General features: G+C 43.3%; 1 protein-coding gene and 1 non-coding gene across 2 annotated transcripts in view; one reads left to right on the top strand and one right to left on the bottom strand.

Annotated features, from left to right (window-relative positions):
• The window catches only part of SLC17A8 (solute carrier family 17 member 8), a 47,469-nt gene extending 21,065 nt beyond the window's left edge, over positions 1–26,404 (bottom strand). The window contains exons 1-5 of the mRNA XM_066262495.1: positions 26,144–26,404; positions 14,525–14,777; positions 6,124–6,242; positions 3,325–3,439; positions 1,769–1,856 (exon numbers count right to left, since the gene is read on the bottom strand). Of these exons, the coding sequence (XP_066118592.1) occupies positions 1,769–1,856; positions 3,325–3,439; positions 6,124–6,242; positions 14,525–14,777; positions 26,144–26,244 (676 nt within the window). The 5' untranslated portion in view covers positions 26,245–26,404. The remainder of the gene's footprint in view (positions 1–1,768; positions 1,857–3,324; positions 3,440–6,123; positions 6,243–14,524; positions 14,778–26,143) is intronic.
• TRNAS-GCU (transfer RNA serine (anticodon GCU)) lies at positions 13,600–13,675 on the top strand. The gene has a single exon. It is a non-coding gene; the product is annotated as a tRNA-Ser (tRNA).
• Positions 26,405–27,473: the final 1,069 nt, after the last annotated feature.

Genomic DNA, 27,473 nt, shown 5'->3' with positions numbered 1-27,473 from the left:
CAAATTAGTCTCAAGCCTGGGTTTCCTCCTAATGGCAGTTTCCCCGGCTGTCCTTTGAAACCAAGGCCACACCTTAGCTGGGTTGTAATCAAGCCTGTCACTTTGATCAGGTACCCTCCTGTGAAAGTCAAACCAGTTCTTCAATCAGCACCTTTGTGGCTATAAAGACACCAAGAACAGGTACTGGTCATTCTTGTTTGTCTGGGAAGTCAAAACAAAAAGCCTTAAGAACAAACCATTCAAGGAAAATAAGGAAAAGGATCTGACAGTTCACAGGCTCAGCTGGGGCAGAATCTTATATTCTTCTAGACTTGGTGTAAGGTCAGCAGCGGGGGTGGAGATGACCTCGAACTGCAAACAAGAGACAGAGGGGTGTCTGAAGATAACAGAAGCTAAAGATGTAAAGACATCTCAGCTGTGCAGGCAATTCCAAACTAGGCACGAAAGAGGCACATTGATGAATATGTCTCCCCAAATTCCAGGGACAATGATGATGAAGATTCAAGGAGGTAAAGAAAAAGAATGAGGGAAAAATGAAAATATTCACAGAAAACATAGAGAAAGCTTTATTTCTCCTTTTAGCTAAGAAGTACAGGTTAGCTTCTCTTAGGGAAGGCACGTCAGCTTGAAAAACGAGACAGGCCTAAGTTCTGATCCCAACTCTGCCAACCCCATTGTGGTTTTTGCAGCCTGAGGCACTTTTGTCTTCTTGGGTCCCTTCCCCCTAAAAAAAAAAAGAAAATGTATTTTACAACTGTGTTGATGGTGGGAGCATGTGCTATCCTTGTTCAATTGCTGATTGATACCTAGGTAGACTTTTCAGAGCACAATTTACTCTCAGAAATACAGAGGGCTGGTCCCAAAGGCATGGATGGCTTAGAGTAAGGCCACTTTAGCAAGTGAAGTTTGGAGACCCAGGAATTAAAGTCGCATCACTACTTAAGGGGCCACTAATTTACTTTCAGGTAAGGTGAATAGTCTCCACTTTATTTTTATCTGGAATATAACTGTGATAATTAGTTACAGGGTCTCTATGACAATGTATAATAGTAGTGAGTAGTGAGGACAGCTCTGAATCAAGATCAGGTGGTCTAGCTCCACGACTTGGTAGCTATGTGAACTTGGGCAAGTGATGCGACTTGAGTTTCAGTTCAATAAAACTAAAGTTTAAACTTTAGTCTCAGTTCCTCCATCTATGAAAAGAATAGGAATGGGGAGCTTAATGATTCTCTCTCTTCAGCTTTTGACTTTGGCAAATATGATTTGATGGCTAATCCAACAACCATTTCCAATTCCTTTTTTACCTTCCTCTCTAAATGATGGTGAAAAAGCTAGGCTCTTGCTTTCTAGCCTTCTCTACAGTTAGTAAAGCCTATGATGTAATTAGGACCAAGGAAATAGAAGTGGAAGCCTGCTAGGGGGTTTTGGAAGTTTTTGCTTTTCTAACGAATGGAACATACGTGCCTAGGAGACCCATTCCCACTTTCTTCCGCCTTAAATATGGACATGCTGCCGGGAGCTGTGACAGCCTTGTGAGCATGAGGAACAAGTAGGAGAGTAAAAAGCATCACTCTGAGGACCGTGGAGTGGAAACTCAGAGCATGTGGAAGCCCTGGGTGGATGGATCATTGAGCAGCAGAACCAACACCAGCAACTGCTCACCTTTGGACTTCTGTTATATGAAAAACATAGGCTCTATTTAGTAGGGTCTTCACTTGAAGCCAAAAGCATCCCTAAATGAAACTTGCTGTGATTCTAATATACTCACCACAAAAAGAGGTCGTGGCCAGCCGGCTTCTCTCCAAAGGTGGTGCCCACTTACTCCACATCCCATGGCACGCTGGGTAGGTCACACCCTGGCAAAATGGTTACAAATAGATTATTTGACTTGACTCCAGTTTCTGTTTGTGTTTAAAAAGTGGATCCTGATTCTTTAACACAGGCTACCATATAAAAGCCCAACTTGTAGATACTAAAGAGCATGTGTCAGCTATTTGACTGACAGCACAGATGCTCAAATTTGAATACCAGTTCAAACATAAGCATAATGGGGAATGGGGGGATCTTTATATTTCATATTATAGTATATAGAAAGGGAATTCCACCATCAGCTGGTCCATCCTCTCATTTCAAGACACAGAACCTGAGGCTCAGAGCCATTAACTAACTAGACTCTAGCCTTCATGGATGCAATATCATGTTCTTTCCACCATATCAGTATTTTTTAAAATGTGCTATATATCTCTCTAGTGGGAACTAGGTTGGATTTGAGGTGCTACAACAGCCTACATTTTTAAATATAATTGTGACATATATATATTCTAACATGCTTCAGAAAAAATGTAACTAGCACATCAAACCCATGATTTCAACAATAGTGTTGCTTACAATGAATGTTCTTTGTTTTTATGTTTTCTGGAGCATAGCCATGTTCATTCATCTCCAGCTACTTTTGCATTCCAGTGGCAGAGTCGAGGAGTTGCCAAAGCCCTTTGACTAGATCATGCTACCCCCTTCATTTAGTTACATCTCTATTTAAGACTACACTCTTGACCTGGCCAGTTGGCTCAGTGGTAGAGAGTCGGCTTGGCGTGCAGGAGTCCTGGGTTCAATTCCCAGCCAGGGCACACAGGAGAAGCACCCATCTGCTTCTCCACCCTTCCCCCTCTCCTTCCGCTCTGTCTCTCTCTTCCCCTCCCACAGCCAGGGCTCCATTGGAGCAAAGTTGACCCGGGCACTGAGAATGGCTCTGTGGCCTCTGCCTCAGGTGCTAGAATGGTTCTGGTTGCAACAGATCAATGCCCCAGATGGGCAGAGCATCGCCCCCTGGTGGACATGCCGGGTGGATCCCGGTCGGGCGCATGCGGGAGTCTGTCTGACTGCCTCTCCGTTTCCAACTTCAGGAAAAAAGAAAAAAAAAGATAAATAAATAAATAAAGACTATACTCTTGAAACTACAGATTTATTCATAAATCCATTTAAATTGTATCAGTGAGAAGAGCCCTTGCTAGGTGAATTATAGACTTGGAGCTTTAGTTTCATCATTTATTAAATGAAAAGAGTTGTATTAGATTATCTCTAAGAGCAATCCTTAACTCACCTAAACTTCTGCACTCTATGAAACAGTCCTCTATTGTGTTTAAATTTGGAATCACACAAGGTTTTTAAATTAAAGTATTCATAATTGTAGTCATAACCAGAGTTGAGATAGCAAAGCAAGGTGTAAGATAGGAAAACTGAATAATAGGAGTTTTCTTCAGAAGCTGAGTTTTCCAAAGGACCATGTTGTCTCCAGCAATATTGAAAACATTAAGACTCTCCTACCTCCACTAGACCTTGCAGAATTCTGACACACATGACACAGCCGTAATGCACTCTGGCCGCAGAAGGAATGAACATGTTCAAGGTCGATGTTAAAAAGATGGCGGCTCCAAAAACCCTGAGGACCAAAACACTGTGTTATTGGGCAGGCCTATTCATGAATGTGACAATTTAGTTAAATATAGAAATAAACCTAACAGTTCATGGAGATCACTATGGAAATTAATAGAAAGAAAAATAGGTGTGTTACAGTTTGGTATGTCCCAAACTAGACTGTTTAGCTGCTTTGATTCCCAAACTCCAGTCCCTGGACCAATCAGGGGCATGTTTTTAGCAGCACAGGGATGTCTTGCCTGGGTGAGGTCTTGATGCTGGAGACTGACCAGCATGAGGTGAGTTAGCTGGAAATCCATCATTCTGCTTAATTCCACCCAAATGACCCATTCTAACTATTACCTCAAGACTTATGCACATTTGAGTGTGTCTCCTGCAGCATAATTCTGCTCTCACTTTCCAGAAGGAATACAGACTACCTGAGAAGCATGCTACATCCTGGGACCAGCCAAGCTCAAGACAGGCCGTGTACCTGCCTTTGCCCTCAACTCTCACCCCGTGCCACCTGTTTCTCCTCCCTGCCTTGGCATGCCCTGGGAAATGAGAGCAGGCAGTGTTTTCTTCCTTTGAAACACATGTTAATGATGCTTCAGCCCATTTTACAGGCTAGGAAATCATGTATGACGTCTTTTTAGGGCTGAAATGTAAGCTGTAACTCCAGAGATCATAGAAGCCAATATTATTTCACTTTTAAAAAAGAATATAATAGGCAAGTGACAATGAAAGGCACAAATTAGACAAGAGCATAAGTGAACACAGTCATGCTTACAGTGGTGGGATTCAAATAATTTAACAACCGGTTCTCTGCCCTAATGACTGTTTTAAGTATAAAAAAAATGATATACCGAAAGGTAGTTTATTATTTCATGCATTTAATACTTAAATAAGAACAACAAAAAAGGTACAGGAAACTAGATTATAAGAAAGAGTTTTGAGCCTGACCAGGTGGTGGCGCAGTGGATAGAGCGTCGGACTGGGATGCGGAAGGACCCAGGTTCGAGACCCCCGGGTCGCCAGCTTGAGCGCGGGCTCATCTGGTTTGAGCAAAAAGCCCACCAGCTTGGACCCAAGGTCGCTGGCTCCAGCAAGGGGTTACTCGGTCTGCTGAAGGCCCGCGGTCAAGGCACATATGAGAAAGCAATCAATGAACAACTAAGAAGTTGCAACACGCAACGAAAAACTAATGATTGATGCTTCTCATCTCTCTCCGTTCCTGTCTGTCTGTCCCTGTCTATCTCTGCCTCTGTAAAAAAAAAAAAAAAAAGAAAGAGTTTTGAAACATTAATGAAAAAAATATTAAATAATACCTGACAAAAACAATAAAACTGTTATTTAAGATATTTCCATATTGTTTCTTGATTGGTGTCCTCACTTGGAATTTTCTTTGCTTTTATCTTAGCTTCCTATCAGTTTCACCGTTCGGGGACACAATGAACATTACTACGGGCACTTAGAATATGCTGTTGCACAGATAAACATTAAAAAAGAGTAAGCAATATAAATTTGTGATTTCCACATTGGGCAGCTGCCCAGGTGCCCACCTAAGAGAGAACCCTGATCACAAGTGCCATTTTTAACAACTGGTTTGCCAAACTCAACAAAAAAATTAGGTGTCATTTCTGCCGAACCAGTGTGAACCAGCTGAATCCCCCCACTGCATGTTTATACATATTTAGATTTTATATATATGTATATGTATATGTGTGTGTATTAACTTTCACAATTTTTTTACCTTGATCCAGAAAACAAAATATAATTTATATTGAAACCCAATACATATTCATACACACAAATGTAACTGAATCAAGGTTCAAAACCCAAAAACTTAAATGTACATGAGCTAAGTTATTTTCTATTCTATTTTATTCTATTTAATTATCTTCTATTTATCTTTCTCTTTTTTACAAAATGCTCATTGGTAAATTATTACATTAATTTTATTACCATCTAAAGAGTTGTGTTTCAGAATTTGAAAAACACTACTTTATAAAATGCATACTTCACAAAATCCATATATGTAAAGTCCTACAGGACACATAATTGGGAGGGATATTTCACACACTCCTTTTCTGGTACATTTATACCTATGTCTCCTCTAAGCCGCCATCGTGTCCTGCTTGAACACTGCGAGTAACAGAACTCCCTGCTTCTTGTGGAACCTCATTCTGTCCTGGCTACATTTAATTGCTCAAACACCTACTATCGAATCTCAAGGGCATTAAAGACTTCTTGCAATTTAGAGGCCAGTCCCTATGACAAAACCTGTATAGCACTGGATGATATTTACATAGGATCACAAAATTCACTGTTCAAAGGGGGCTTAAACACAATCTAACCCACGCTCCATTTCACAGGTTCAGAAGCTGAGACTCAGGGCAGAAAGGAAAGCAACTCCGTAGAGGCCACCACATGAGTTACTTAGGGACCAAAAACTATTTCTCCTGACCCGGAGTCAATTATTCTTTTTATTACATAATCACTCAAAGAATTTCAAGATAAATTAGAATAAATAAAAAGATCCCTAAGGACAGGATCAGCTGGGCTTGATATCTGTGTATCACATTGATCGGAACGGCTCCTGTCCTTTCTTTTGTCCCCCCAAATTGAGAGCCAGCTCTGCAGACTTGCTAAAAGTCCAAAGCCATCTTATGATTTGTGCAGTGCTCATGTTATACCGATCTATCTTACCTGTTAGCAGCAAACTTGTTTGAAATGAAGCCACCTGGAATTTGTGTCACAATATAACCCCAGAAAAAAGATCCGTGGATAAAGCCCACCGTCTCTGGATCCCAGTTAAACTGTGCTGTCTGAAATTAGAAATCAGATACAATGGTGTTTATAACACTTGACTGCCATTTTTCACTGATGAGCCTACAGAATAGCCCCACAAGTTCCTTCTTTCCTTCCTTTATTCAACAATTATTTATGGAGGGCCTCCTGTGTGCTTGGGATATAGCAGTGAACACAACAAAGTACCTACTCTCATGTAGTTCACCTTGTAGTAAGAGGTTGTGTACAAAGTTATGCCATATGAATATGGCATATATATAGACATATCATCTGTAACCATATATATCATATAGCTGAAGAAAATATGCCATATGCCATGTCAAATTAAAAAAAATATATATATATACCAAATAATGATGAATACCAAGAAGAAAATGAAACTGCTTGTGAATAAAACAAAATAAATTCTAGACTTACTAGGTTATTTACTAGGCTATTCAGATGCCAGTTTAGTGAGAACACAAAGGGAATGAGAGTCTTTTAAGTCTCTCATTTCTTAAAAAGGATAAAAAGCCTATTCTACCTACCCATAAGTTGTATGAAACAGAACCAATATATCTAGCAGGTTATTCATCTGCTTAAAGATTTTGCATTTAATGGCTCAACTGGTTCAGTGGTAGAGCGTCAGTCAGTCCAGCATGTAGAAGTCCCAGGTTCAATTCCTGGTCAGGGTACACAGTAAAAGCAACCATCTGCTTCTCCACCCCTACTCCTTCTTTCTCTCTCTCTCTCTCCCTCTTTTCCTCCTACAGCCATGGCTCAAATTGTTGGAGCAAGTTGGCCTCAGATGCTGAGGATGGCTCCATGGCCTTGCCTCAGGCAATAAAATAGCTCTGTTGCCAAGCAACGGAACAGCAGCTCCAGAAGGGTAGATCATTGCCCCAGTAGGGGGCTTGCCAGGAGGATCCTGATCAGGTGCATGTGGGAGTCTGTCTCTCTGCCTCCCTGCCTCTCAATTAATTTTAAAAAATGGGTTTTGCATTTAATACATTTAACACTGAAATGTAGTATGACCTCAATAAATTTCAGCAGTCATTTTTGTGATGATAATGACAACGGCAATAAAGCACCCTTCCAAAAGTCTTAGGCCATTGAAATTTCCTAAGGCTGAGTCCATTGCCTCACTTTCCTCCCCAGGCAAAGAAACGCATTCTTTTCAGACTCCCTGAAAATGTTCTTTCCTCTGAGGAGGCTCTCCAGTGCCCTCAAATTGATATAGTCACTGGTTCCTGTACTTGTTCCACAGCCAGGGCACCCATACTGTGCTGTTCCAAAACTAGCCATCCACGCAGGTGTCCATTTCCCACTCTGGGTGGCAAGCAACTCTGAAGTAGCAGCCCTGTCCTATGACTTCATCGCCTCAGGACCTAAAACAGATACCTGGAATGGACAAGGTTCCAGGCAATAGCTGCTAGGTGAAGCAATGAACGACTTTGTAAAGCATTGATATCAAAATGCAAGGTGTTCTTATTACGGAGTAAGGGTTTTTATTTATCAATACACTATGTCTCATAAACTTTCATCACAGTTTATTTTCCTGTCACAAATTGTTACGTTTGTATTTGCTCATTTATTCAACATTCACCTAGTGCCCCCTGGGTTCTGGGTCAGGTGCCAGACAGTGCAAATACAAACTCAAATAAGAATTGCCTTTGCCTGCTAGGAAATCACAGTCCAGGAGACACTGACCTGGTCTCTGTACTCGAGCCCCCATTTTGCAGATTGGGACATTAAAGCTCAAGAGTAATGATCATTAATTCAAATCAGCTCCATAAATTTTTATTTCTTGCTACTATGTGCCACACATTGTTCTCGGCACCTAGAACATGGGCACATGGCAGTGAACCATGACAGTAATTGCTCTTTCCATGGAGATGCCAGTAGGGATGGCAGAGTGCAAACCAGTGCAGACTGTGTTAAATGGTGATCGGTGATGAGAAGAAAAAATGAAGCAGGGAAGGGGTCAGGAAATATTGAGTAGGCATGAGGTAGGTTGTGATTTTACAGAGAGTGGTCAGGAGACAATTTTTGAGTAAAGCCCTTAAAGGAAGGAAGGGAACAAGTTGTGCATTCATTATCTGAGAGGAAAGATTTTCAGACAGAAAAAACAGCAAGTGTAAAGGCCCTGTGGTCGGGATGTACCTGATGTATTAAAAGAATAAACAGCATGTCAGGAAAGCTGGAGGGTAATGAGTCAGGGAGAGGGGGATAGGAGTTAGAGAGGTTCAAACTGTGAAGGGCCCTTTAAGTCCTTATAAGAACTTTGACTTTTGCCCTAAGAGAGATGGAAACCATTAGAAGCTTTGAGCAGAAGAGGGACATGATTTTACTAAGGCACTTTCTATATATTTCCCTCCTTTAATCCTTACAACACCTAAAGGTTATTATTATTAGCTCCTTTTTCTTGGTACATGAGGAAATTGAGGCTTAGAGAGAGTAACTTACTTGCCCAAGGTCATATTAGTTACAAGTTGATAGTTACGACAACTAGCTACAAGGAGAGACAAGATTGAGACTGAGACTTCTTAGCTGCCTGATTCCAAACACTATATTCTTTCCATTGCTCACAAAGATTTGACTTTCTTTCTAAGAACTAGAGACTAGACTTCTATGCCTTAAGTCACAGAGTAACCCAATGAACCAAGGCTCCAACACAGAGGAATCCACTTGATCCTGTGGCTGGCTGTCAATCACACTGTCCCTTGCTCATGCCTACTCTTTGATGGGATGGTGTTTCTGTTCATTCTCTGAAGGAAATGAATGGTACATAAAGAAGAGCACTTGGTCTGCTGAGAACTGACTCTCACCATCACTTGAACCCCATTAGAATCATAATGGCCCCAAGTATGAACCGTTAGTGTAAGCCAAGCTTTGAGTAAAGTACTATGTTAGGCTGTAAGAATGGCCCCCAATGTGATTAAAGTCAAGAATCTTGAGATGCATTCTTCTGGATTATCCAGCTGGGCCCTAAATGCTATGACAAGCGTCCTTATAAGAGGCACGGGGAGATTTGGGCAGATGGAAAAGGCCATCCATGTCAAGACAGAGACAGAGGCCGGATTGATGCTGCCACATGCCACGGAGCACCTGGGGCCACTGGAAGCTGGAGCCTTCCGAGAGAGCATGGCCCCGCAGACACCTTGACTTTGGACTTGTGGTCTCCATGACTGTGTGAGAATAAACTTCTCTTGTTTTAAACCCCCATGTCTGTGGTAATTTGTCATGGCAGCCTTAGGAGACTAATACAGGTACTTAATATATTAATACCAAATTATCTCATTTGATCAACAAGTCAGGTCTTTTATTTCCATTTCACAATAAGGGCAACGAAGGTTAACAAAGAGTTCCTAGCAATGCTGATTTCTGTCTCCCTGTTCACGTTTCCTTCCAAGAGGATTCTCCCCCTCCCCTCAGCTAACTGGACATCTGAGCAGGGAGAAGGAAGGCTGGATTCAGTCAGACGGCCTCTGTTTCTCTCTCTCTTTCTCTCCAAGAACCAAGATATTCCAGTTAAGCAGTACTGAACTGAAAGTGCCCTGGAGTCAGGGACAAGTAAGTCACCTCTCTGGCAAGGGAAAGGCTCAAGAACTTCCGCTTTGGAGAGCAGTGAGAAACCGTGGAAAAGGAAAGAGAATCATCCGTGGAGAGACCCTGAGGATGGAGCAGACTCTGAGAGAAGCAGAGGAGAGACCACGAGGAGCAAGCATGCTAAAGGCCCTAGCTGAGGAGTCCCTAGCTCCCAGGTGGCCCAGTGCCTCTCTGGCCTTCCTGGCAGGGCCTCCATTCAGGCCTCGGAAATAATGACATAACCAACATGGATTTCAGTCCCTCCTCAGGCTGGGAGCCCTGTCCAGGGCACTGACCATACAAATGTACACAGCGGAGCTACTCTCTGCCCACCACGTCCGTGAGCTCCCTTACTGCCCCACCATAATTCCCTTTCAGCTTGAGCTGGTTTCACTGAATTTCTATTCTTTTGTAACCTGCAATCCCTTACCAGGACACAAGGGCAACTTGCCCAAGGTCTCAGAACTAATAAACAAGAGTCAAGTTTGAAACGAGGTCTGGCCAGTTCCGAAGTCCATCCGCTTAACCTTACAGGGCTCATGGTTCGTGGGAAGAAGTCTGGACTTTTCCTGAGGGTAATGAGAAATACAGTTTCTCAAACTTCAGTCATTATGGCTTACCATATGCTAGCTTCACATGTTTTCAAACTCATAATTATGAAACTACAAGTGATTATTTACACATCAGCTAAAACTACCTTTTATTCCAGTAATAGAATATATGCTATGTATTTACAAGGCCTATCCAGTCATTCTGTTAATTCTCCTACTCTTTTGAAAATGAGGATTTAAAATGATCTCAGTGAAAAATATCTAGATTTCCCTCCATAAAATGAAAAATCAAACAAACAAAACTACCAGCCATTCAGAGCCTTTCTTAATACAATTAGTAAAATAACTTTATCATCAGGTTGAACACACTCAGCTAATATCTAAGCTTAGTTCTATCTGGACAAAAGAGGAATCGCCTACTATACATTAGAGTTGCGTCAGAGCTTCTGAAAGGCTACCCAACTTCTACCTTTGAGACCTGTGAAAATGAACATAAAGTATCTTTTAGATCTTAATCACTTTCTCTAACACTCCAGAAAGCAAAACCATAGAAACTAGACAGCACATACTAGCACTGTCCCTCAGGTTTATCAAAATGTCTTTTCCGTGTACCTCAAAGCAGACCCTATCGACCAAGATTGATCTTTTCGGGCAACAAACAAATGCAAACCAGCATCTCATTTAGCTCTGGGCCTCAGCAGACATTTCAATTAGCTGGCCTTGCTCACAAAAGGCTGGGAGAATGCACGCGACACACAGCTGAAACCTCGCTAACACACATCACGCTTTATTTAAAAATGCACTGGCATGTTCTCCACAACTTGACTTCCCTCCCACCCCCACCCCCAAAATAACAACCAGGATACCCTGTAGAACAGATTCAGCTGTGACATCAAAAAGAGACTAGTTAGAAGAATCTCCATGGAGCTCTTTTCTTCTGGCAGAATAATCTCTCTTAGATTAACAGAAAGCCTTTTGCAACAACATGGATGGACCTGGAGATTATTATGCTAAGTGAAATAAGCCAGTCAGAGAAAGACACGTACCATACGATTTCTCTTATATGTGGAATCCAATGAACAAAATAAACTAACAAAATAGAAACAGACTCACAGATACAGAAAATAAACTGATAGCCATCAGAGGGGAGTGTGGTTGGGGGGCTGGCTGAAAAAGTTGAAGAGATGAAGCCCACCCCCAAAAAACCCTCACAGACACAGGCAACAGTATGGTGATTACCAGAGGAAAAGGGGGGAGGGGGAGACAGAAGCGGGTACAGTGGGGACAGATGGTGATTTGATGGGGTGGTGGACACACAATATAATATACAGATGATGTATTATCTGAAACCTATATAATTTTATTAACCAAGGTCACCCCAATAAATTCAATTAAAAAGAGTTTTTTAAAGGCTGCAGGCCAACTGAAGACTTCTTCTTAATGGATTGAAATCAAATTGTCTCAAATCAGGGCTTGGCAGGAACTGGCGCAGGCCACACGGATCAATGCAGCATGAAGGAACGGGTTCTGCACTCAAGTGCGGGAAACAGCGTTCCTCGACCCTTCTCGGGGCTTGTCACAGAACACAGCACAGTCAGGGCTCCCCTGTCACAGGGCACCTTCTTCATAGCACAGCCTATAGAATGGTGATTTGCAAACACCAGTTGGGGAGCTCTGGTCTAACTGTTTTTCTAGTTGTGGGCCAGCAGCAGACAAGCCCACTATCAGATGCCTTTCTGTAAACAAATAAATTTCCATACGAGTCACTCCAGTGTATGTGTTCAAGACAACAAAACATGTATTTATTGGGTGTCTACTATATTTTCATTGATTCTCTAGGCCTATCATTTAAAAAACAAACCAGAGTTTTCTTTTTCTGGTGATTCATAAAAAATAATACTATTTAAAGTCACACCAGAGGTTGCTCGATTATGACTACAACAGCCCTTAAACTGGGCCTCCTGTTTCCACTCACGTCAATCCCGACCCATTGGGAGATCACTGGCTAAACAGTGATCACTCTGGAGCACAGATCCGATAGCTTCGCCTCTCCTTCAAGCCCATCTGTGACTCCATACGTGGTTTACCAGGCTCACGTGACCTGACGCCTGTCTACCTTGCTGCCTCCATTCCTTAGTGCTCACCCCACACTCTGCTCTCCTACGAGTTCTCACCCTGGAATCTGTGCGTGGAATCCTGTGGATCTGTGGACTTGGATGGGATAAAAAATAGGCATCTTCATCTCTACTAACTGCTAACTGAAATTTAGCATTTTCTGCAATTATGAATGTAGGCAACAAACCACAGTCACGTTAACAATACCTATGTCTCTATTACTAGGGGAAATTATAAATATGTTCATATCTACATAGCAGTAGTTGCCCCTATCTCAAACTACTGTTTCTAGTTTAAAATTCAAAATTACACTGAGTTTTAGACCCATTGCTAGATTTTGTCATTTGAAAAGAAGCTCATATGTTTCTATTTCACAAATTTTATTTTTAAATATTTTGATATCTGTATTTTCATATTAGTTTTCTTTATAATCTCATATATTTAATTTTAAAAAATTTTAAGGCCTGCCTGACCAGGTGGCACAGTGGATAGAGCATTGGACTGGGACACAGAGGACCCAGGTTCAAAGTCCCGAAATCACCAGCTTGAGCGCAGGCTCATCTGGTTTGAGCAAGGCTCGCCAGCTTGAGCCCAAGGTCGCTGGCTCGAGCAAGGGGTCACTCATAGTCAAGGCACATATGAGAAAGCAATCAATGAACAACTAAGGTGCTGCAACAAAGAATTGATGCTTCTCATCTCTCTTCCTTCCTATCTGTCTGTCCCTATCTGTCTCTCTCTCTGACTCTCTCTGTCACAAAAAAAATAAATAAATAAGCCCTAACTGGTTGGCTCAGTAGTAGAACGTTGGCCTGGCCAGCATGTGGATGTTCTGGGTTCGATTTCCAGTCAGGGCACACAGGAGAAATGTCTATCTGCTTCTCTACCCCTATTCCTCTCACTTCTCTCTCTCTTCTCCTGCAGCCCTGGCTCGATTGGAGCTAATTGGCCCCAGACGCTGAGGATGGCTCCATGGCCTCTGCCTCAGGCACTAGAATGATTCCTGTTGCAATGGAGCAACACCCCAGGTAGGCAGAGCATCGCCCCCTAGTGGGCTTGCCAGGTAGATTCTGGTCAGGGCACATGCAGTAGTCTGTCTCTGCCTCCCCTCCATTCACTTAAAAAATAAAAATTAGAAAATTTGGCCCTGGCCAGTTGGCTCAGTGGTAGAGCATCAGCCTGCTATGCAGGAGTCCTGGGTTCGATTCCCGGCCAGGGCACACAGGAGAAGCACCCATCTGCTTCTCCACCCCTCCCCCTCTCCTTCCTCTCTTTCACTCTCCTCCCCTCCCGCAGCCAAGGCTTCATTGGAGCAAAGTTGGCCTGGGCGCTCAGGATGGCTCTATGGCCTCTGCCTCAGGCACTAGAATGGCTCTGGTTGCAACAGAGCGATGCCCCAGATGGGCAGAGCATCGCCCCCTGGTGGGCATGCTGGGTGGATCCCGGTCGGGCACATGTGGGAGTCTGTCTGATTGCCTCCCCGTTTCCAACTTCAGAAAAATACCAAAAAAATTAAGACATTATTTTGACAAAGGGTTCATAAGATTTATAAGTCTTTACCAGGTTGCCAAAAGGGGACCCTGACACAGAAAAGATAAACTCCTATCTCAGTTCTAAACTCACCATTCTTTCTCTCTCTTTCTCTCCCACCCCCACAGTCTTTGACACACAAAGTTCCTTTTTTTTCAAAGACTCTTATTTCTATCCCACCAAAACCCTCTACATCAAATTCTTCCTCATCCTTCCAATCCAGCCATCACTTTCTCTGGAAATTATTTCACAATATCAAATTCTTATTAGGTCCCTCCCTTATAGGATCCCAAGTTTCAGATCACCCAACACAGCACCTAAACCCTGATATATAATCAGTTGCTTGTATGGCCCTATGGAGATGAGAGTCCAGCCTGTGTTTTCAGCATCTATCCCCGTCCCCTCACACAGTGCCCGGCACATGGTAGCTGCTCTACATTATTGTTACATCAATGAATGAAGTGCACTGCTTTCTTACACGTAGCAAAATATTTGCACAGCTGCTGCTCAAACAGCTCCCGCCATAAACTGACACTGACCTGAACTTCCGGTTTCCCATCAACATAGATGGTGCTGTTGTTGACCATTTCCACGATGGCCACTCCAAGATTGCACCGAATCCCAAAGGAGATGCAGAATCCCAGCCCGCTCATGATAGCAATGATGTAACGCTTAGGGACACCACAGCAGTGGCAGTCACAGGGCGGGGGGCTCTGCCTGGATGTCTGCACTGGCCTTCCCTCTTCGTTCAGCTCAATGTTATTTTCCTCCTCGTTGGTCCCGTCGATTTTTCTACAGTGGAAAAAGGAAGGGTCAGGGTTAGAGAAAAAACATAATGTACTACTCAAAAAGAAATAGTGCACCAAGAAAGAAAAAGGGAAACACAAAGTCGGATGCAGCCTTCATTTTTAAATGTTTATTTAATTGATTTTAGGGAGAAGAAGGGAGAGACTGAGAGAGAGAAGAGGAATATAGATCTACTCCTGGATGTGCCCTGACCAGGTATCAAACCCATAACCTCTGTGCTTCAGGAAGATGCTCCAACCAACCAAACCATCTGGCCAGGGCTACCTGCATTTTTTTTAATGTTATTAATATAACTACCATCATTATTATTACTAACATGAATTATAATGGCTAAAATTACTGATATTCTGGCTATTGTGTTGCCCTTTGATAGGCATTAAGTCATTTCAATCTCCTACCAATGCTCAGAGGTACACAGAGCGTTATCTTGCCATTTTACAGATGAGGAAACTAAGTCATCTGAAGTGGGATACAGGCCCCAGCCCAGAGGATGTGTCTTCAACAATGTGCTTCACTGAGTTCCCTCGTGAGGGTATCACCAGATTTCATCCACACCCCATGACCCAGCTATCTGGTTTGACCTTAATATTACTGTCACTGAAACTTGCTAAAAAATACATAGTGGAAAATTTAATTCACTTTCAGATTCTTTCTTCTCCTCTTTTCCCAAATCTTAATAAAATGCTAGGTGGAGGTAGGGAGGTACATTTTTTTTATCGTAGCCCACTCGCCGTTGGTTGTAGTGTAGTCTTTCCTCTGCAGGTGGTTCTTCCAAGGAGGTGATACTCTGGCATCTTTTAAACAGATGATTGGATTTTTCATTGACTTCTCTAGTTTCAGATTGTGATATGTCCATTATACTGCATTTACTCTCCTCTTAAAAATAATCAGTTGGGCAAACTCAACACAGTCTATCAACTATAAAAAGAATCATTTGTATCTTTTCACATATTGTGAAACTCTTCCAGTTTATTTTGAAAAAATCTGAAGGTCTAGAATTATTAGCCCACATTCCCTCACAGCTACAATGGGCTCTTCTGTTCAGTCAAGTCCCCATCGCTCCCTACTGTCACTCTAACACTGAACTCAGTTGCCATATAACATTATACCTGCACTGTTGCTTTTTTTACCATTAAAATGAAGAGAAAGAAAGATATGTTTTGTACACATATCTCTATCAGAAGTAGAAAAACAGGCCCTGGCCGGTTGGCTCAGCGGTAGAGCGTCGGCCTGGTGTGCAGGGGACCCGGGTTCGATTCCCGGCCAGGGCACATAAGGAGAAGCGCCCATTTGCTTCTCCACCTCCACCCCCCTCCTTCCTCTCTGTCTCTCTCTTCCCCTCCCGCAGCCAAGGCTCCATTGGAGCAAAGATGGCCCGGGCGCTGGGGATGGCTCCTTGGCCTCTGCCTCAGGCGCTAGAGTGGCTCTGGTCACGGCAGAGCAACCCCTCCCCCCCTGAGGGGCAGAGCATCGCCCCCTGGTGGGCAGAGCATTGCCCCTGGTGGGCGTGCCGGGTGGATCCCAGTCGGGCGAGTGCGGGAGTCTGTCTGACTGTCTCTCCCCGTTTCCAGCTTCAGAAAAATACAAAAAAAAAAAAAAAAAGAAGAAGTAGAAAAACAAAGATGAGACCAGGAACAAACATAACAGTCAACCACCACTTACAAATGCCAAATATCTTAACTGCCCCTTGAAACTGTGAGTCCTGCCTTACCAGGAGAGAAAATTACTTTTTCTGTGCTCTCTTGCAGCTATGATGTTGCTATGTGATGTGTGTAAACCAGTGGCACTTACACTGAGTAAGACTTAGATGGCAAAGGAAACAAGAAGAGAATGCCGCATTCGGGGAAATGACCATGCAAACGGCAGCCGATAGAGGACACAGCTGGTTCCTCTGTGACTGTTGGGGCAGAACTGCCAGACCAAGTCATAATGAGTTCTTAGAGGCAAGCACTGGTGCTGTGTTTTATCTGAAACGTCTTGTGGTATGATAGAATAGGTTCTTTCCTGCCCTTTTCCTGGAGGGGGAGCATCCAGATCTGGTCCCCCGACAGGGTCAGAGAACTTCCCAACATGCTTTGCTAAATTGCATTCTACTTCAGCTAGAGTGGATTCTGTTGGTCGCAACCAAGAACTGTGAATGATATCACATGCTTCTTCATGAAAGTAAAGGTTGTTTCTGTGTTGACATGTAAAGTACATCTTTGTTAAAAAGAAAAAAAATAGACCCTACTTTACTCTGTAGGTATTGAGTCTGTGACCTTTGCAACTAAGCTTTAAGAAGCATATAGAGGATTTGGTTATGATGAAGATATTGGGGAACATTAGAAAAAGAGAAAATAAACCCTAGGTAAGAAAATATGCTGCTAGACTAGAAGATAAGAAACGGTTAGAAGAAAAAAGGCTGAGAGTCTAAAAGCTGAGGGGTCCTGTACCCTGATTTTGGGCTGAACCCCTGAAGTAGGGAGTCCTTAAGAAATAATTCTAGGATGCACTCTCAGAGTGAGATCTTGGAGTTAGATTTCTCATTAGCTGACTAGCAATGAGGACCCCACCACTAGTGGTAGGTGGGGTGTTGACAGTTCCTGGCAGGTAGTATCAGTGTGAATGGTAATCAGACTTTCTCCTGTGGTCAGCTGGGATGGAATGCATGTGGAAGGGGAGGCACTGGTTCATGCAGTATCTTTGGTGATTGGGGAGCTCTGGGAGAAATAGCTCTCCATGGAGTTCAGTGGCTATTGTTAAATGTCACTGATGCTTTGAAAAGAGAAAAATAACAGGATTCGGACAATCAATCACTAATTTAAAGGAAAGTATAAAAGTCAGTCGCTCTCTTGCCAATCTTTAAAGCCCATCTCTCCAGCATCAGAGGGCCAGCAGAACTGAAGTTCAGGAACAAGACTTTATTGTAAAAATGGCAGAATCATCTCTGTGAGTATGGGCTGCACTTAGTGACTTGCTTCCAAAATAGAGTATGAAAAGCAGAGAAATCGCCTGACCAGCCAGTAGCGCAGTGGATAGAGCGTCGGTCTGGGATGTGGAGGACCCAGGCTCGAGACCCCGAGGTCGCCAGCTTGAGCGCGGGCTCATCTGGTTTAAGCAAAGCTCACCAGCTTGGACCCAAGGTCACTGGCTCGAGCAAGGGGTTACTCAGTCTGCTGTAGCCCCCCAGTCAAGGCACATATGAGAAATCAATCAATGAACAACTAAGGAGCCTCAATGAAGAATTTCTCATTCTCTCTCCCTTCCTATATTTCCCTATATTTCCCTCTCTCTGAATCTCTCTGTCTCTGCCACAAAAAAAAAAAAAAAAAAAGAAAGGCAGAGAAATCTGGCAAAGGCTCCTTAACCAAGCAATCAATCAAGGTGAGCATCACTAGTAATAAGTCATGCTAATAGCACGTACCCTCTGACAGGATGTGATGAGAACGGTGTTTCTCCTGTGCAGTATTATTCCTAAAAAATCACAACCATAGTCTAATCATAAGAAAAATGTCAGGCAAACTCAAACTGAGGGACTTTCTACAAAATACCCAATCAATAGTCCTCAAAACTGCCCAAGTCATAAAAAGAAAAAGGCTGATCAGAGATCAAGTCATGAAAAGTCACAGATCAGAGGAGACTACGGAGACATGATGAGTAAGTGCAATGCAGTATCTGGATTGGATCGTGGAACAGGAAAAAGGGGAGCAGTGGAAAAAGTAATGAAATTTTAATAAAGTATGGACTTTAATTAGTAATGCATCAATGGTGGTATTTTACTTCTGACAAATGTTCTATATTAATGTAAGATGTTAACATTAATGGAAACCAAGCAAGGAGTATATAGAAAATCTCTGTACTATCTCTGTAACATTTCTGTAGGTGTAAAATGATTCCAAAACAAAAGCTTAGCTCTAAAAAGAAAACCAGCAAAACTCCAGGAACGGCGGAATTCTGAGTTTAGTTAGGTCTCTTACGCCAAAGCCGAGATCTTGATGAGAAATAGGATCCGGAGAACGTGGGATGAGAGGATATATGAGACTTGGGTTAGAGCATAGCTGCACTTGAACATCTAACACGCTAAAGTCCTCAGAATGCTCTGGACCTGCGGAAGTGGCCAACTGCTCTTGTTGGAAGGTAAATGTCCCTCCTCCCCTTACTTGAAAACTAGGCAAAGCCTCAAATGGGGCAGGTAAGACAATACTGATGCTCTTCACAGTCTACTCTTCCCTCCCTTCCCGGCCATCAGACCAATCGAACCAGACCTCGCATCAAGCAGGTACTGGGCTTGCCAGTACGTGCCAGTACAAGAGGGAGTGATACACCAAAGAAGCAGGATCTAACCAACACTTAACAGCAGCGAGCAGTTGAGTGCATCTGGAAAGGGATCCTCAACATGCAGGAAGAAGGTGGAGGGCAATAAAGCTGGGCAAGAGAAAGTTTGTCTATATGAGAGGTTGGTTGAATTGTGTTCCCCCAAACGATATGTTTAAGACTTACCCTCGGATAGCTGTGAATGTGAACTGCTTTGGAAATTGGGTCTTTGCAGATGTAATCAAGTTAAAATGAGGTCATATTGGATTAGGGTGAACCCTAATGCAGTGACTGGCGTCCCTATAAAAAGAAGGGAATTTGAACACGTAGATTCAGAAACCCAGGGCAGAAGGCCATGTGACAACAGAGGCAGAGACTGGAGTAACGTGTCCACAGGAATGCCAAGGATGACCAGCAACCCCCAGAAGTGAGGAAGAGGCAAAGGTGAATCTTCCTTCCAAGCCTTCAGAGAGCTTGGCTCTGCCCATATGATTTTGGACTTCTGGCCCCCAGAATTGTGAGAAAATAAATAAATGTAAGTCACCCAGCATGTGGCACTTTGCTACAGCAGCCTTTGCAAGCAAATACAAGGGACACCTTCCCTGACACAGGATTTAATATCCTGGCAAAGACCAGGGCAATGGTTCTAATTAGCTGCTAGTATGGCTTCTGGAAGCCTAGACAAAGTAGAGATGCCAAGAGGAGCTTGTTGACACTTTAAAAAAAACAAAACTGTGTACTAGTTTTCTAGTCATTGTTGCATTGTAGTCAGAGACTATGGCCACCATGACTTTTTTAAAACAACTTGAGAGTTTCCAGTAGTTCCATAATTGAGCAGGACACACCTTTGATGTGGATTTGACTCAGTGACTTCCACCTTCTAGTCTGACCATGAGTGACTTCCTACTTTGACTGAGAACCTGCAGATGGGGGTCTGGTGAAGTCAAGTCACGGTTTAATAAGTGCGTCTAACCTCCTTCCTCTTGCCATTCATATTCATTTTGAAGAGAGACTACAAGACTACCACAAGAGTATTATTTCTTGGGTCCAGGGATCCACTCCCTCTCCTTTCCTTCTCTGTCCAGTACACCTAAATTATAGGTTTATTTCATTTTTTAATGAATGTTAGAACTACTGAGTGTGACTGGACCACATGGATGAATTAGTGAGGATTAAATTGGCTCTCTTCTATTCCTGTAGCTAAAATTCCAATGTCTGTTATGTGAAACACAAAATTCACGACGTCTTTAATGTTGATCATACTCCTCAATAAATAGGTCGCTCTTTAACTATTTTGTTTTTGAAGAGAGATGCCAGAACTATATATTAAGGCAGATTATAGAGAAAGGGATCAAAGGGCTCAAAGAAGTGGACATGCTATATAATGAAACCAGAAAATCCATGAGCTAAGAATATTCCTCAGGAGCCCTGAGCTAATACTCCCTTTACCAAAGCACTACAGAATGCGGTGGTGACAGGCCACCAGCACCAGAGAGAAGCTCGGCCATGGTTGTCCTCAGCAGGATGAGGACAGTAGGGGGTGCTGTACCAGACTGGGCTCCCTAGAAGCAATCAGAATGATAGAATCCTGGAGTAGCAGAGACCAGTGGCAGCACTTTAAAAATCAGAGACAAGGGCAGCAAAGTCAGAATGGCAGTTGAGGGGATCTGACTCACAGGAATCAGCAGACACATGGATGAACCTATGAGAGTGACACAAAGCATAAGACCTTCAGGTTGCTCAGGAACACACACCAGAGACCTTCCACATGAAAGAGGCACTGAACAGCCAATGAGACAGGCTGGCTTGGCTGGTTGATGGGCTGCGGCTTCTGTTCGCAGCCCCCCAGTTCTAGAGCAGTAGACTGGTAGAGTAACCATGGTAGCAGAGATGGAAGCTATGCTTGGGCTCCTACTCACCAAGATGATCTAGCTATACTGCTGTCAGCAACGAGAGCAGTGCTGAGCCACTGACATGGCACAATCCCTGAGGAGACAAACCAGACTGCTGGTGGCATTCTATCAGACTCCTTTCATCCTGAAAAGAGTAGCAACTCATCCTGATTGGGGTTGACATATATTACACATGACTTTGTCCTTTTAGCCTGCAAGTCTCAGCCAGCATCACTATCTGAGGGTTTACAGAATCCCGATGAACAAACACAGGTTCCCACATAACATCACCTAAGACCAAGACACCCAACTAATGCAAAGGAGGAACAGCAGGAGCACATGACAAAGGAATCCACTGGCCCTACCACACACCGTACCATTCTAGAGGCTAAGGAAGCATCTTAAAGATGCAGCTGAGGCATCAGCTTAAGGATGAACCCCTGTAAGGATAGAATGCTATCCTTCAGGAGGCAGTATATTCCAAAAACCAACAGTTTTATATGTTGCTGTGTCCCCAATAGGTAGAATAGGGTCTTGGAAACAAGGGGTAGAAGTACCATTACTCCCAGCAACCCACTTGAAGAGTATCTCCTCCCTTCAACTTTAGGTTCTATGGGTCTAGAAGTCCTGATTCCCAAGGAAGAATTTTTCCACTTTGTAATATAATGGAAATTCCATTGACTATACAGCTATGACTGGTGCCCATTCACTTTGGGATTCTTGTGCCAAGACCAAAAGGCAAGGCCAGGGGTTTCCAGGGTGGCAAGAGTAACCTATCTGGCCCTGGCTGGTTGGCTCAGTGGTAGAACATCAGCCTGGCATGTGGAAGTCCCAGGTTCAATTCCTGGCCAGGGCACACAGGAGAAGTGCCCATCTGCTTCTCCACCCTTCCCTATCTCCTCTCTCTCTGTCTCTCTCTTCCCCTCTCACAGCCAAGGCTCTACTGGAGCAAAGTTGGCCTGGGCACTGAGGATGGCTCCATGGCCTCTATCTCAGGCACTAGAATGGTTCCAGTTGCAATGGAGCAATGCCCTGATGGGCAGAGCATCGCCCCCTAGTGGGCATGCCGGGTGAATCCCAGTCAGCTGCATGCGGGAGTCTATCTCTCTGCCTCCCCACTTCTCACTTCAGAAAAATACAGGAAAAAAAAAGAGTAACCTATCCTGATTTTTGGGAGGGGTTAGAACTATTGCTTCATTCTGGGAGCAGGAAGACATATGTTTGTCCCTCTGGTGGTCCTATGGGACATATCCTGATACTACTTTGTCTAATTTACCTCAAATACAGCAACCGTGATAGGGTAAAGATATGTTAACCAGAGAGTCAGACCTGTAGGGAAACCAACAGCGGTGAGGGCAATCAAGAATGGATAGACAGGAGGGACCAGTGGGAGCTGGAGTGCATCCCACCAACTCTTTTGAAAGTTCTTCAGGAATTATGACCACAGAGTCTTGGAGAAGCTGAGCCTGGATGGAGTGAATTTAATCGTGAGAAGCAAAAAGATCTGAGTGGTACAATAAGTGGCTGCCACAGGACTATACCACACGCCCCAGGTCCCTTTTCTCAGCCAGCACACTTCCAGAGCTGCTGGCAGCTCTCAGCTGCTCCCTTTGCCTCCCTGCTATGTGGCCTCCATTATAAAACCCCCATCCCTGCTGGCACCACCCACAGTCAATGATTGACTGATACAAGACTTGCCCCTTTGCTCAGGGCCAGTGATGCTCCAGAGCTTCCCACTGTGATCTGGCCCATACTTTACCTCAGATCACATCCCTGCTTGGTTTTCTGTTTCCCTAGCCCGCTTTACTCCTTCCCTCCCCAGCACTTTGCGGAAGGGCTCCCCAGTCCCTCAATAAATCAAAAACTCACGACCCAGGCTCATCCAAATCCCTGTGTCTGACTCTGCTTTTAGAGAACCCTCCCTAAGACAGAGGTGGAGTAAAAGAAAGCAGGAAAGAGGGGGAGGGATTAGGTGGGAAAGGAGGGAAGGTGAGCTTTATCTTTAAGTAGAGTGGTCGGGAACGTCCTCCCTGGGAAGGGGGCCTCTGAGGAGAGACTTGAAGAAAGGGAGGGAATGAGCCACAGGGTATTTGGGAGAAAAGCTTCTTGGGTCCAGGGAGCTCCAAGAGGAGTGCGGAGTGCGGAGTACAACTGGAGTGGGTGGGCAAGAAAAGAATGTCAGAGATGAGTCAGGATGTCTTCTCAAGGTCCTGCATATCAGGCAGGGTCCTGAAGGCCATTGGAAAATGACATGGGCTTTAACTCTAAGGGAGGTGGGAATGGTGGGAGGTGTTAAGCAGGGAAAAGACAAGATCTGACTTTTTTAAAAAAATAGAATTGCCCTGGCTGCAATGGGGGGAACCAAGTTGCCTGAGGTTGTGCAGACAGAGAGCACGGGATGTCCTGATGCCGCAGCACTGGAATCCAGGCCCACCTGCTCTGAGCCCACTCTAACAGACCCACCTTTGTCAGAGGAGCAGACAGTGCACTGAGCTTCAATACACAATCATCAAATGCTGAGGATGGACACAACATAGGGATTGGTTCCAACTCTTTAAAGGGAAAATAGGAACACAAGGAGACCATATCCCCCTCAGTCTCCCTTGGGAAAAGTGTTCCATACTACAGTTCATTAGGAGAAAACTCCATATGCCTTAATATCCAGAGGTTGCTGGCTACATTATAGCCCAAAGAACTCCCTAAACCTAAACGAGTGGTTAAATTTCAAGACAAGTGGAAAAAGCAAAGTCACTTGTTTAGAGAGTTAGCATAGTGTAATGACTGAGAATGGTGGGCAAAGATCATCTGGTCTGAAATCCTGCTCTGCAACTTAGAAGCTGAGTGACCTTGGGCACCTTACTTAACTTCTCTGTGCCTCAGCTTCCTCATCTGTAAAACTGTGATTATGATTGACCCCACCTCATAGGGCTGTTAAAATTAAACAAGTTTATAGTAACTGGAACATAGTGTTTGTTATTATCATTTATTACACATTATTGAACAGCCATATTGTCATTTTAGTTGGATGGACCTGTACATCAATTTCCAGACATTACTTTTCAAAGTTAATGCCTTCTATGCCATCTGTTCTAATATAGGACGATTAGTGAGTGCATCATCATCTTTCTTCCTACACTTCTAAAATATTATTGCTTAAGAGCTGATGAAATTGTTCAGTTGCTTCTTATCAATGACCGTTTTCAAGGAAGCCAAACAATGCCTGACTGTAATCAGCCTCAAGTGCGACCTTCAAACACTTCCCTGTGCACCTGCCTCTCCCCGGCCATGAGGAGCGCTCCGCTCCTTGATTAAACGCGCCTCAGGAATTCCACTTAGATAATGATCTCAATCTCAAACACTAATCGACATCGAGATTCCTCTGCTTGCTAAGTTAGAGTCGGTGTTTCTAACCTCCAAATGGTTCTTGCCCTTGTCCCTGAAAAAACAGAAAACAGTGCTTTATAGGGTTTGTTTGTTTGTTTTCATTCACACTGGATTCTGTCAACTGGCTTAATGTGAAAAATTAATAAGGGAGGGAATGTCCATTTTTTAAATGCCAGGCTCTGGACAAGGCACTAAATATCTAATTATCTGACAGACATGAGGTTAACACTAAGTGAGGGGGCAGAGCTGGTCTCCTTGGACGAGCCCTAATTCTGCAGCTCTGTTCAAAGACGCCCCCTGGAGCTGAGGATCAACTTAGATCACTGGTCAATTAATGCCTTTTATTCCTTTCTTGACCTGAAAGAAAAGGTTCAAACTTGGCTTTATTTTTACTGAAGTCCTCCTACAAGTGTGCTGACAGTGCTAAGTGCCTGGCGATGTTAATAAAATTACATAGTTTCAGGTGTACAATTCTATAGTACATGATCTGCATATTGTATTGTGTGTTCACCACCTCCTTTCCATTTTTAATCAAACGAACACCACCAGGAGAAAGGCAGTACCTGGGGAGAGCCCAACAGAGGCTAAAGCACTCTTAAAAGGATGGGTTATTTTCATCATGCCCTATGCTCGGAGGGTTTATCTTGCTTTCACTGAGCAGGTTTTCATCTGCACATGATAACTCAGGTCTGGTTGAAACCTTTTGTTTTTAATCACTAAATTAATAAGGTGCCCAACCCAGTTCTCTATGAAAGCTCATCAAGAGTGATACAGTAAAAATGTTAACACTGACAGGAGCCCCTGTATATAAAACACAAGAAATGAAGAGAATCTCAGTGTGCCTAGAAATAGTCCCTTAAATGCTAAAGCTTTTCAATTTAAGAGATAACATAGAAAGGTTAAAAGAAGATACCAGGTGACATTTTTACTCATCGTGATTAAAAATAACCATTCAAACACACAAAACTGTTAGCAAGGATATTTTTCACATTCCTTTTTATCAGAGATTAAGTGAGTCATTTTACCTTGTATGTGAGGACCACTTATTAATTCATCAATAAAACCTAAGAAGGCATTTACTAGGTCCATAATAAAATCACAAGTTAAAATGTCAGCCAGTTCATTCATTTATGGCAAACTCTCTTTTCAATAGTATTTTAATATTTAAAAATATTTGTTTGTACAAAAACATTCAATTCAATGATAGTACTTAATATTTTCCCATTATAAGCATGTAAGAGTTTCTGTTTTATAGGATAACTAATTTTTTGTTACCTTATTCAAACTATTGTATAACTACATTTTTCTTTGAAAACTATACAATCAGAAACCAGTTTATATAACAAGGTAAACAGTGTGCAAATATTTTCATTTACAGTGAAAAATGAAGTAAAAAATTTCTTCAAAATTATTTCAGCTCAAAGCATAACCATACTTGTCATTTCTATAGAGTTGCTATGAAATATTATTTCCCTAAGTCTTTTCTAATTCAATGCCAAACACACACTATATAATATCACCATGTCTAGTAAGCGTTAATCCTGCTGTGTAAGCAGAATGCATGTCTTGGTATTTTCCTAATTCAACCCTATGCTTTTGATGCATCTTTTTCTTCCCAGGCATAGCCCATTTTAGCTGGAAGGGGCTCTGGAAGCCATCTAACCTGACCCACCTTGTCTTTATTAAAATATAGCTTTAAGACCATCAAGCAAAATCTCTCAAGCATTGACAGTATGAAGAAGTGACTCAGGAATAAACCTAAAGTTTGCGTTCAAACTTTACCTTCGTAAGATCCCCAATGAATCTCCCATGGCATTCTTCAGTCCTTCTTTTCCAGGTTTCAGAATTTTTTCTTTGAAAGTATCAAATGCTTTGAAAGGCATTTTGAATGAGGGACACCCACAAGCCGAGGAGCCGTTAACAGTCAGTCTCAGAAACTGTCATCTTTCTTCATTTCCAGCGTAGGGACCACTTTGCTGTCTTCGATGAACACTTTGAAAGTCAGTTCTCACGGAGTTAACTACTTAAAATCAAAAAGGAGAAACCTAGCCCAGCTTTTTCAAGTTGAGACAAACCCCCCAATCCCCCCCCCCCATAAAAAAGAGGTAGAGGGAAGTCTGGCCGGGAATTCAGCCCCTGGAAAAGCTCCAAGCTCAACAGCAGCTTGTGGTGCTATCTCAGGCTGAGTGCAGCCTCGCTCCCTCCCAGGGGCTGCAGCTGGAAAAGCTGGAGTGGGTTCCAGCCTGCAAGGTGTTCTGAGACCAGGGAGACCAGCCACAGCATCTGTGGCCTATCCCCAGCCCCTCCTGCTGCTTCTGACCACATCCCCCTCTGGCCTCATTCAGCTTGGCTGTGATCACTGAGTGATCCTTTCCAAGGTGATGCTATAGTAACCGGCACAATACCTGCCCCTCAGCCGCTGAGGCTTATTAATGGGATCTCAGCCAGAGCAGGCAACCGGGAGGGAGTGAGTGCATGAAACATTCCAAGTCCTCTGCTTTTCTGAGATCTGGCCCCGCTGACAGGCTCTCAGCCACCACATTATGCTTCTTAGGTCCCTTGCGGGAGCCAGGAAACAGTTTTTCAGCCAAACACTAGTGTGTATGTGGTCCTTGGAGGAACAATTGCTCTTGAGGCTAAATGCCAAACCCACATCATAGACATCTAGGAGGGCTTTTATTTGCCCCTGATCAACAGAGCAGAATCTCTCAAGGTGTCATACATAGGAAACCCTGGGACCATCTAACGCAGGCATGGCCAACATATGGTCAGCAGGCTGGATCCAGCCCACGTAATGAGTTTATGTGGCCCGCGATTAAATTTTTAGTATTCTCTGCTACTTTAAAATCTCAGCTACTCAGAAGTGGAAGCGGCTTTGATTATTGGAAATCGAGATATTTAAGAAGATAGTGATACGCAGAAAAGAATTCTGTGTGTGACTAATCTAGGGTTAACTTTCAATAGTTGGTCGAATGGATTCGCGATACTTCATTTTTCTTTAAAAATTCCATTATAAAGATTTACAACTTTTGTACTCATCTGTACTCGATATGAACTGTTTGACGTTTAGCAGCAATGTGAAACCCACATTCTTTTAGGCGGAGTTTGCCAG

This window comes from Saccopteryx bilineata, chromosome 1, assembly GCF_036850765.1.
Source record: "Saccopteryx bilineata isolate mSacBil1 chromosome 1, mSacBil1_pri_phased_curated, whole genome shotgun sequence".
In the NCBI taxonomy this organism is placed as follows: Eukaryota; Metazoa; Chordata; class Mammalia; order Chiroptera; family Emballonuridae; genus Saccopteryx; species Saccopteryx bilineata.
This window is presented reverse-complemented; position numbering and strand designations above follow the sequence as displayed.